The 12,211-nt window shown below is 37.2% G+C and overlaps 1 protein-coding gene across 1 annotated transcript in view; it reads left to right on the forward strand.

Annotated features, from left to right (window-relative positions):
• The window catches only part of tanc2b (tetratricopeptide repeat, ankyrin repeat and coiled-coil containing 2b), a 218,633-nt gene that overhangs the window by 46,659 nt on the left and 159,763 nt on the right, over positions 1-12,211 (forward strand). The window contains exon 3 of the mRNA XM_059325075.1: positions 8,578-8,682. Coding sequence (XP_059181058.1) covers positions 8,616-8,682 — 67 coding nt within the window. The 5' untranslated portion in view covers positions 8,578-8,615. The remainder of the gene's footprint in view (positions 1-8,577; positions 8,683-12,211) is intronic.

Genomic DNA, 12,211 nt, shown 5'->3' on the forward strand with positions numbered 1-12,211 from the left:
AGGCACAGGATTCATACCAATGAACTGATGGAAGGGCTCCACATGTTGAACCCACTCATCATTGCTGGAGTGTTTATTTAAGCCAGGAGACAAATTAGTAAAGGAAATCTACTGAATTCTTTGTTGTTCATGGTCTTAACCTCTTCAAGTATTTGAGAATGCCGGGATCATTGGCCTTGTCATGCTAGTTTGTTATGAAGTGGGTTTCAAAGACCTCAAGATGCCTGAATGAATACAAAAATGAGCCTCCTACATACTGATTTTATGCTAAAACCATGAAGTTTTGAGCAAGAGATATGCAGTTTTTTACATGCAGTATACATGGGTTACCTTTGCCTGTTGTATTTGAATATTTCTGCATACTGGGGTCCCTAAACAGTCTTGGAATTGCATGAATTGGGTATGACCGGAATGCTTCTGGATTAGATGAGCTGAATTTTATTAAAACGTGATAGTGTTAGTCCCCATAGTTTTTTTTTTTTTTGAAAACTCACTGAATATAATGAACTGCTGTGACCTCTAGGATAATCACAGCCTCATGAAACTTTACAAGTCCTAGAGTATTCAGAGGATGTTCAGCATTCCCAGGTATATTGGCAATAAGGGGGGTTTCTTAGCAGTTTGCCAAAGTGCTCGCTAATCAATCGCTGAAAATACACAAATCTCCAAAATGTTAGAAGTTTTGAACAAATCACAACATGGATTTTTCTTTGTATAAAGCTCTTGGTGTCTTGATAGAGTCTTCTGGAGGTATGTTTGCTTATTTTTTTATCACTTCTGAAGTGCTCAAAATGGTTAAATTTAGCACCAAATTTGGTGTGATCAAATGATATCAACCCCAATTGCTGCTGTTAACATAATTGAGCATTGGAATGGACTCCATAGATTTTATATTCTAATGTTGTAAGGCCTTATACACATTTAATTTTACAAAATGAATGATTAACTAATTTCTATTACCGATTTATGACTAAATGTTGACACACAGCGCCGATCTCAAATTAATCATCAGGTTCCCAGCATTCAGATGGTGTACACCACCTCTGCTGACGTGCTATCTCCCATTAAAGACCTCCAACTAAAAAGAGGGAGGTGTGTAGTGGAAGAGCTTAATAATGAGCTCTGATTGTAAAAAAACATATTAGACTATTCTGGTCACACCACGCTAAAGCCAATCATGGCATGTGTCACTGCTCATCCACCTTGAACTCTCGCTGCTGCCTTCTGATGTGACTAATACTTTTCATCTGAGCCTCCGGTAGGTGTGAGGATCACTTGTGTCACCGTATCATAAAGCAGCTGTAATGATCGCTGCGATTACGCCGGCTCTTAACTAGTGCTTTCCCACAGCTGAGGGGAGCCAGCTAATCCAATTGAAGTTGACTGTGGCGCCAACACCTTTATTGCACGTCAGACGGATACGTTCACAGTCAGGAAAATTGCAGCAGTGATGGATAACAGAGAGGGGAAAAGAATAAAACATTATGAGGATTCTTAGAAAAAGGGACAAGCAGCAAATAGATTACATTTAAAGGTTTGCATCAGCTTTTACTATCAGTGCCCCATTATAACAAGACCAAATGGAAAACCCTTATTTAATGCAGCATGATGCAATATCTGTCATAGTGAACATTAGCAAACGTGGGCTGTTGTGACTTAGCTCTTTAGGGGAAAGGGAAGCAACATACATCCAGATATATTTGGTAAAATGCAGTTTTTTATTGCATGGATTGATTTAAGGTAACTTTACAGGTACAATGATGGTTCTCATGTTGGGCATTACCAACATGAGAACCATCCGTGGAACGGTACACAGATGTCACGGTTGTGCACACCTTGGTTCAAACATCATGGTTCGGTTTGAGTTCGGTACAATGGAGGAAAAAGCAAAACAGAAATGCATAAGGCAATTTTTTTGTAATTTTGCATTAATTTGCCTACTTGATTATTGAATTATTGTCGAGGAGAATAAGGTTTCCTTTATGTTTTATTGAAGGCATCATATATTGACAGCTTTAGTGTAAATTCTGCGGTGGATTCTGTTAATGCTTCAATGTTCTCTTATTTTGAAAGAAACATGCGTTTAGCAACAGGAAGTCATTCATATGGACACGCTTCTTGTTTAGAGTGATGTTTGTGAACTTGTCTATGGCGCTCATTAGAAATAAAGACGATAAACTCTTGCTATTGATATCTGTTGCATGTACCCACAAGGTGACGAATTCAAAATTAATTTAATCCATAAAGATGAACTTTATATTGTATTGTCGCTCAACTCGTTCTGGTGCGCTATTTCAGTGGCAGCAGACTGGAAACGAGGCGATCTGTTTCAAAAAGTAAGATTTCTCACACACATTAATAACGCTGTTAATACACGGTATATTGTAGTTTTCATCAGCAGAGCTTTTATACCGCGTAATCTCCGAGCCGTGACGTCCGTACCGGGTCAGTTTGGTACAAATACATGTACTGTTCCAACCCTAGTGAGCATGTGCCCCCGTACTATTAAGCCCTTGACTGGTTTCTTGCACCCTTTTTGGTATCATATAAAACAAGACGACCTGATGCATCCATTAGTATCAACCATGTCATGCTAGTTTGTCAGGAAGATGAAGGTATATCGCACTCAAAGGTTTGGCTCAATTTTATTGAGGGAAAAACTGGCACGGCCATTTTCAAAGGGGTCCCTTAACCTCTGATGTCAAGATATCTGACTAAAATGGGTTCTATTGGTGCCTATGAGTAATAAATGTGTTATTTTTCAGCCATTTCTTAAAATAATTTGAATATTGTTGCATACTTAGTGTTGGAATTGCATAAATTGGGTATCACTGGAAAGCTGAGACCCTTGTTTACTCAACAAACCTGATTTTATTTACGTTTGATGATCTTAGTCCCCAAAGTGACCATTTCATTGCTGTAAGAAACATGACATCATGTATACAGTGAGTTGCTTTGACCTCTTGGATAATCACAGCCTCATGAAACTTTACAACCACAAACTAGAGACCTAGAGCATTCAGAGGATGGATAGATGGTACTGGAACAGGAAAGAGGTTGAGGGGGCTGCTTAGATCAAATTCATGAATACAACCAATAGCAGACACTTTTAACAAGCTGTGCCTGACTCTAAACAAAGGAAATGTGATTGAATGAAATATCTAATATCTGACCTGCTCTGCCTTATTGAATATGGACAGATCTTTTGAACTTGGCCAAAAATAAACAGCTTGTTTGAAAAAAATTGCACCCTCTTGATTGGGAACATTGGGAACAATCTCACACAAGGGGACCACACATTGTTATTTACATGCAACACTGACAAGAATAAATCACATTACATTAAATTAACCTTTAGCTTCCGCAGGATGAAATTCCATCAGCAAAGCTTTTTTTAGTGAGAGACGTGCAGCTTTGTTTTATGCTTATAAGACATTACAGTTTCTTCCTTTTGTGTGCATGTGTAATTTTAGCACAATTCCCTAAATTAGAGCTGTTTCATATGTTTTGAGGGTATATTTGCTGGAAGCATCAGTTAACTCAGTTGCCAAGACAATCATATCAGCAGCTGATAACAGGTTTATAATAGACGGCCCTGCAGGATACTCTCAGGCTTCTCTTTATTCCACCAGAGAATCGCTGCATCAGGATCTGAGCCAGAAGTTACAGAGGAAAAATGTCACCCTTTCCTCGAGGACTCACTGATTCACATCAGAGCTCATTTTTTATTTAGGGAAATCTGTCACAATGGCTGGGTGACACTGCACTGCTTGGCAAATGAGGTCAAAAATATTCATATTTATTGTCAGTGATCCCTCTGAATCAGACGAGCTGAGGAGTGTTTTTGTGAGCGGTGGAATTATTCGCCACGGTGATACAAACTGAATTGGATACATCAAAAGATAAAAAATGGCATAACCTTCATTTGCATTGGCCTTGATGGGAATAAATACTGGCACTGTTACTGTGAGGGGAGAGGAGTGGTACCTGCTGCTCAAACGCCAATTTTCAGCCTCTGAGGGTAAAAACTGGCGGTGAAATCTTCGTGGAGCGACCTAAAGAACACTTACACATTCAGAAAGAATCTGAACGGACAGAAGTCAGGGCTCGGTTCATACCTTGCACACCTCGTTTCAGACATCACGGTTCGGTTTGAGTTCGGTACAATGGAAGGAAAAGCAGAACTGAAATGCATAAGGCAATTTTTTTTTTAACGTGCATGAAATTTTCTCCAGGGGGCCATTTGGTGGCCCCTCGCCCATTCTAATGCCACTATTCCATTTCCATTTGCCTACTTGATTATTTAATGATTGTAAAGGAGAATAAGGCTTCTGTATGTTATATTTAAGGCATCATATTTTGAAAGCTTTCTTGTAGATTCTTTGATGGATTCTGTTAACACTTCTCAATGTGCTCTTATTTTGAAATAATTCGCCACGGTTAGGCCTGTCACGATAACATATTTTTTAGGACGATATATTTTCCCAGAAACTATCGCGATAAAAAATAGTATCATCATATCGATGTCGCTTGGGAAATGTAGTTTTTTTTTCCGTCAAATTGTAACATTTGCAGCTTTACTTTAAACACAACACAAACAAAACCAAAACCAAAACCACCAAAAGTCAATATATTGAGTCCAGAAAAAAACTGTCGTGTCCATTTTTATATATTGAATGATAAGTACTGATAGTAATTATCATGACAGGCCTATCTCACGGTGATACAAACTCAACTGGACACATCAAAGATGAAATATGCCATAACCTTCATTTGCATTGGCCTTGATGTCATAAATACTGGCAGTGTGACTCTGTGGGGAGAGGAGTGGTACCTGCTGCTAGTCTGATCTCCTCCAGGACAGTTTTCAGCCTCTGAGGGTAAAAACTGTGCTGAAATCCTCGTGTAGCGACCTAAAGAACACTTCCACATTCGGAGAGAATCTGAATGGTCACTGATGGAAAAACTGCTACCCCTGTGCTTCTTTCCAAACAAACAACAAACACAGCTGGAGTCGTCTCTGAAGTAATCTGAAGCTCAGCTATGGAGCTCCCCCTCAATTTTCACCTGCTATATTTGTTGTTGTTCGAAGTGACTTCTCCTTCCAGTCCTTTCTCTTTTTCATCACACTCCAGCTAAACTCCAAATTGGCAACTACCAGGGCTGCAATCTTGTGGACAACTTCACTCCACAGAAGGACAGGCTGTCTCACTGTCTGATGAAATATGTCTTAAAAATGTTCCCCAACCTCGCTGCAATTTAGGATTCTCTGCACCGGGGTTTGCAGAGGGTCAGAACATTTCCGGTTAATTTTCAAGAGGTGGAATTTTTTTAAATCAACTTTTAATGTTTCATTTATTTGGGCATTAATGCACATAAAAAAAGCAATACTTGGCCTGATGCATTGAGCAGCACTCTTCCATCATATGATAATCTGCCAGCATCCATTAAACAGCAATCAGCGCTCTGCAGAACAGTGGAGCTGCCCTCACATGTGCAGCCAACACTCCTGCACCGTCTGAGCCAAGTGGCGGCAGAAAAAACGTTTGATTTTGATACATTACTGGAATATATTTAATTATTTTGAATCGTATATATATCAGTTAGCAGATAGATAACTTTATAAAACATTCTGCCAGTTTTTCCTATCTTTTTTTTTTGCTTGCATTACTCTTTTTTTTTAAATTAGTTGTTCATGTTAAGCTTGCAGAACCCACATTGTCGGATTCTCAAAGTACCTTTGCTGTTAGTTAACATGCCAGCTACGTAATTCACCCCATGGCACTTTTCATATGTTATTGTATGTATTTGGCACATTAATTCATTTTTTGCATGTCTGCTGATAGTACAAGTTCTGCATATGAGGGCCTGAGCAAATAACCCACAAATTTCTACATCGTAAAAAAAATCTGTTTAATTTACGGCAAAATACTGGCAGCAGTGGTTGACAGAACTTCGCCGTAAAAAATACAGTTAGTGGGTTTATTCTGTAAATTTATATGTAAATATCAGCAAAAACATTTAGTCCCTTTTATTTTTAGGGTTACTGTGTCCTTGTGACATTATGGTATTTCTCCTTTAATTTTACAAGAAAAAACAGTTTATTTCCCTACAGCTTAAAAGTTTTGTACTAATCCTTGATCAACAGTAAATAAAAGCATCTACTACAGTGACATTCAATTTTAGATTTTACGCCCTATTTCTGATGCAATTCGATAGTGTTTTACTGAAATTTCTACAACATTTTTTTTTACAGTGTATTTTATTCCAGTTATTTCCTGTAAATTTCTGACAAATTTCCCATGAATCAAATTAAATTTAATTCCCATGTTCCCACCTTGAATTAACCATCATTTTTAAAAACTTTATTAATTGCTTTAGTTACAGTCGCTGCTGAATAAGAAATAGAAATGGAAATAACTAAGTCTGTAAATAAAATACACTAAATATTCAACAGTAACATAACATACACATGCAACAAGTTTAGGTAATAGAGATATGTACAAATAGAAATAAAATATAAATATGAAATATAGACGTACATTTGAAGTAAATAGAGATATGCACAGATATTTGAATATGTAACAACAGTGTAAGCGACAAATGGAATTATTGCACATGATTTCTATGGAAAATAAATAAGAGAAAAATAAAATCAGATCAATTATGTGACATTAGTGCACTTTAACCTACTGAAAACGACTAAACATATATTTCATGCATAAAATTAATAATTTGGACCATTTTTAAAAAATTAAAAATGTTGAAGTGCAGCAATACAACCTGCTGAAAAGTCTTTAACATTTTGTATTTATAATATAACATTCATATGCAACAAGTCTTAGGTAATAGACATATGTACACATAGAAATATGAACATACATTTAAAGTAAATAGAGGTATGCACAGATATGTATATATGTAACAACAGTGTGACAAATGGAATTATTGCACATGATTTCTAAAGAAAGTCTGTCATGCACAACTTAATTAATTAAATAAATATTAAATAATACCATTAATACCATTAGTCCATTTGGGCAAAAGGTTAAGAGAGATTATTCCTCTTAAAAAATACTCAACAACATAATTAAAAAATCATAAATGAATCACAAAAAGCAAAATAAATGTTAATTTTCATCCTAGCTGATAGCTATAATATCATGTGTTGTTTCATTGTCATTGCCGTTACCCTGATGTCCCTCCAGTGTGTGGAGCATTATGACCCTTTAGATCTCTGAGGGGGGCGGGGCGGGGGGGATTGTGAAAAACATTAGTTAAGCAGGTTTGGGGGGGCGGGGGGTAACGGGGTGGGGGCTGTTTGAGAGCTTTTCCGTGTCCTCCTCTTCGGGTTGTTTGGGTCCAAAGCGTCTCCTCAGCTGGAGCTCGTCTGTGGGGCTTCGCTGAGTCACTCCCATCTAATGGAGAACATCTGCTGCCATGCTTTCTGTGTGTGTGTGTGTGTGTGTGTGTGTGTGTGTGTGTGTGTGTGTGTGTGACAAGGAGGGGGGGAGGGGTTAGTTAGACGATGTCATGCTTTAAGGTGCACTTTATCTGTCTGCATTTTGCCTCCTTTTTTGTACTTTTATGATACTGAATACTATATTATTTGTGTTGTGCATACTAAATATTGTATATTAGATATGACCTTGACCTTCTGAAGGCCAAGCACACATTTTATTCACTTTATTTGCACTAATTTAAAGTATTTGCTGTCTGTTTAATCGCCACAATCATCCAATGCACAGTCACCAACTGTATTAGTGAGAAAATAAAATATTATGGTTTTTTTTTTACCCAGTTCCTCTGTTAATATTGTTATGATATTGTAGGGTTGACTGTAAGTGTTTCCAAAAAAATATTTACACATTAAGATTTTTGATAAATAATCATCAGTAATGTGTAGACATTGCTAAAGGCAAATAATAAAAAACACAAATATCCAAAAATCAAAGATGATATCTGGTCTCATATCATGATTTAAATACAAAAACATGCTTTTTAACACTGTATTTTCTTGAATTTTAAACATAATTTAACTGATTATTAAATAATATAATGAAACATAAGTATGAAAAATGAGCCTACTAAAAACTACTAAAAATATATTTCATGCATTAAATTAATAAATTAGAAAAAAACCCAAATATGTTGAAGTGCAGCAGCACAACCTACTGAAAACTCCTTTGGATTTATAATTTTATTTTTATGTAGTTTGTAGTTATTCACAGTGAAAAGGATTCCTGTTTTTATCTTGATTATTATTTTTTTTTTTTAATAAATAAAAATAAAATGTGATTAATCTCCCAGCCATAATCTTCAGTATATGTTGATAGAAGCTTCCTGGATTGATTATCTAAATAATGTCTAAGTAACCCATTTCATTATAATTATTAATAACAGTAAAGTTTGACAGGAAGTGGTATTAAAGCTCTTGTATTCTTGTCCTCTGCCTGGTTTATTTGTGTCTTCGCTCTGTTTTCTCTAATGAATTCTGTCGTTAACGATGTCAGTCAGATCTTACAGCAGACAGTTGGTCAAATATTCATGTTTATTGTCTTTTCTCTCCCCCAACAGATTTCTCTGTAGTCTAGTCCGGGGCATCTGCTGCAGTCATGTTTAGGAACAGCTTGAAGATGTTGCTGACGGGAGGGAAGGCCAACCGCAAGAGTCGCAGCAGCGGTGAGTGTTTTCTTCTGATGCCAGTCACAAACAATGACGCAGCCTCCTGTCAGCCACACAAGGTGTTCGCTGGCCCTGTGGGAGTATTTTTAGGAAGCAGGAACGAGCGGCTCAGAGGCTGTAAATGTATTTTGGTTGTTGAAGAGTAATCTGTGACTGCTGAAGACCCTTAAAAGCTGTTTTCTGCTTAAAATAGATGCAAAGCGACTCATCAGTTCTGCAGATTGAGTAGCTCTACCTCCCATTGTGAGAAGCGTACACCAACTTTTCCAGTGGGGCTTCAAATATGCAAAGTCAAGCTGCACTGTGAAGATGTTGGTTCAGTGAACATCTGATGTGGTGCACTTTTAGATTGAAACACAGGATCCAGGATGCAGTTACAACAATTTATTGGTTTCACTGGTCAACAGGATGGATGAGTGGTACATGCAGGGATGGACTGGCCAATAGGACATTTTGTCAAAGTCCAGAACGGCTAACTCACAGAGCCTGTCATGTCTCTGGCCTTTGTGGTTCATCAGAAAAAACCCTGATAAGCGATATTAATGTAAAAAAACAACAGGGGCGCCAAATCGATCATTTATTATGTGGAAAAAAGACACAAAACTTAAAACAAAAACAAGAAGAGTGCGAGAAATTTTCAAGTAGGATGTATAAATAGAAGACATTAATGCTTATAAGGCATTAAAAAGGGCTGAATTTCATTTACAAAGGTCTTGAGTTTATTTTCTCACCTGCTGCAGTAACGGTAACAGCACATATGTTGCAACATCGGCTGAGGCTGTTCAGTCTTGGTGTCTTTATGTTGTATTTTGAAGGGATTCTTGGATCTTTTTATTAATTATCGGGTACAAAAATGGCCAAATATAACATTACATCAATTAATATACATTAACTGGCATCAAACCAAAACTTGCTGCAGAAATTTAGGAAGCATAATTAAGCATGGCAATGACCCTAACCTAAAAGTCTACATTTAATTTGCACTGCAGAAAACCCACTTCGGTAACGCTTTATATTAAGGTCCTTGTAATAACCATTAATTAACAAGTAGTAAGGCATTGTTCTTGCTTTAGATCCCTTTAACTGCAAAAAGCATAGTTAACTTATAATAGATGAGCAAAAAAGTATATTTTAATATCAATAAGCAAACAAAAGATTAATAAAGGCATGGCAAAGACATAATGGGTGGATTATGTCTTATATATAATGCTATAATGAAGAATTATAAGATACTCATGAGGCTTTTATTAATGTTCTTATTATACATCTCTTATAGCCTGCTATTAGCTGTATTATAATGCCATTATAAACCTTATTTAGGCTTATAAACACACAGTAATGTTAATAAGCATCTTGTAAGGACTTTCAAGGGCCTTATTACTTGTTAATTAATGGTTATTACAAGGACCTTAATATAAAGCGTTACCCCCATTCCTGCTACATATTCCAGACTTCACAGATTACCTGCCCGTCCCCTTTTCCTCCCAGAGTCAGGTGAAATAACTATTAAACCACTGTAGCCGTGTTCCTCTCCATTCCTCTGTGAAACCACATGAAGCTCTTTGTTCCTACACGTGCATTACTGTCACCGGAGCTGCATTAAGCTCTGAATTCGAGGAACGGGGCCTTTGATGTGGTACATAATCCGAGTCAAAAGCAACACACGGGAGAGCCGGGAGTGTTCATTCTGCTCTTATCTGAATCTAATAAGTTTCAGGTTATTGCCGCGGCAACGCAACAGCCTCCACTCTCTTAACTGTCTCCCCAGAACAGAACAGGGTCTTTATTATGGTATGAAAATGAGCCTTGTGAGGGCTTCCGTCCAGCCGCCCACTCCATTTGCACAGATGAATTAATTTTGTAAAGCTTGAAATATCCCACAGTATATTATGTCACCATTTCTCTCTCCACTTCAGTCGATGTGTTGATGAAAAACTTGTTGCAGTGGTTTGGGAGGCTCTGCCGTGGTGTATCCGAACAATAAGTTTAACCACACGGCCTGCTGGAGTTTGATTATCATCAGTTTATTCAAAGAAATGCAGCGAGTCACTTTACAGAGCATCATGTCCTTATTTTAAACAGCTTTTGAGTTCTGTGGGAACCTTAAAGTAACATTTCTGCAATAAAATGTCTAAAAATGACAATATATAATAGATTTTGTTCAGTTGTTCAGTTGTACTTAAATTTCCTAAATATTTCCAATAATTCGCAAACCGAGAGAAATTTTAAGTAATTTTAATGAAAGTATGTTGCCTGTCAATTGCGTCATATGCCGTTTTGTTGTGATAAATTTACCTTTTATTCAGTTTTTAGCCACATTTTTTATGAGACACCCTTTAGATCTTGGTTGTTTTTGACTATTTATTTTAACTTAACTTAATTTCAGTGATAGCAACAAAAGAAAAGCATCAGTGGCTCCCTCTAGCACGCCAAACTGCATTGAAGAAATACTCATTTTTAATGTGAAACTGCTATATTAAGTGTTTTTTACAGTCTAAGTTACTGGGTCCATTTTATTGGAGACGCAGAGACCTCTGCAGATAATTCGGCCCCCGATTAAAAACCTCCTGAACTGAACTTTTGAGTTCTATGGGAACTTAAAGTCACATTTCTGCAATAAAATGTCTAAAAATGAAGAGAACTATGTAATATAAGATATTTTATTCAGTTGTGTACTTAAATTTCCAATATATTTCCAACAATTTACAAACCTAAAGAAATTTTGAGTCCTAATCTAAATCTTAATCAAAGTATGTTGCCTGTCAATTGGGTCTGGTTCCTCCCTCTAGCACGCCAAACTGCATTGAAGAAACACTCATTTTTAATGTGAAACTGCTTTATTTGGTGTTTTTACTGGTCTAAATTACTATTTTCAATTTGTTCGGATACGCGGAGACCTCTGCAGATAATTCGGCTCCTGATAAAAACCTCCTGGATTACTGGATCTTCTGTGATCAGAGAAACAAGCTGAGCAAACATTAGCAACAGGAGACCTTTTGCAGATAATTCAGCTGCTGTTAAAAATGATGGTGTTGCTCTGTCTGTTATTATTGGTTTCATTGAGTAAATTCCATATTACACATTGAAGGTGGCAAGTTAAAGACGTGTAACAGCTGAACTTCCTGCTTGTTATCAATCAGACTCAGTTCCAAATTCCTTTTCTTATTACATGAAGGCCCATGAACTGTTCCTGTGATGTGTTCAAAGCACAATTTTACTGTTCAAAATTGCAAATAGATTTTTCACAAAAGCTGCTCCAAAGTCCTTCATTTATGGCAAAATGAAACTCGGATCACAGATTGTGTCTGTAGATTCACTCAGTTATATGGTGATGTCCTTGGCAGCAAAGCTTCAAGGCTGCAGAGAACGAAGCTCACCTCCTCTCTGCCTTCAGCGTGTTTGTGTATTTCTGTGTGAAGTGGAGAGGAAACCGAGCAGTGGCGCGTGACTGGAGTACCCTCCAGTGTTTTGATATCTGTTGCTGTCACTTTGCAGGGAATCCGCTCCTCCCTGCAGACGAGTGCTG

This window comes from Centropristis striata, chromosome 21, assembly GCF_030273125.1.
Source record: "Centropristis striata isolate RG_2023a ecotype Rhode Island chromosome 21, C.striata_1.0, whole genome shotgun sequence".
NCBI lineage: Eukaryota > Metazoa > Chordata > Actinopteri > Perciformes > Serranidae > Centropristis > Centropristis striata.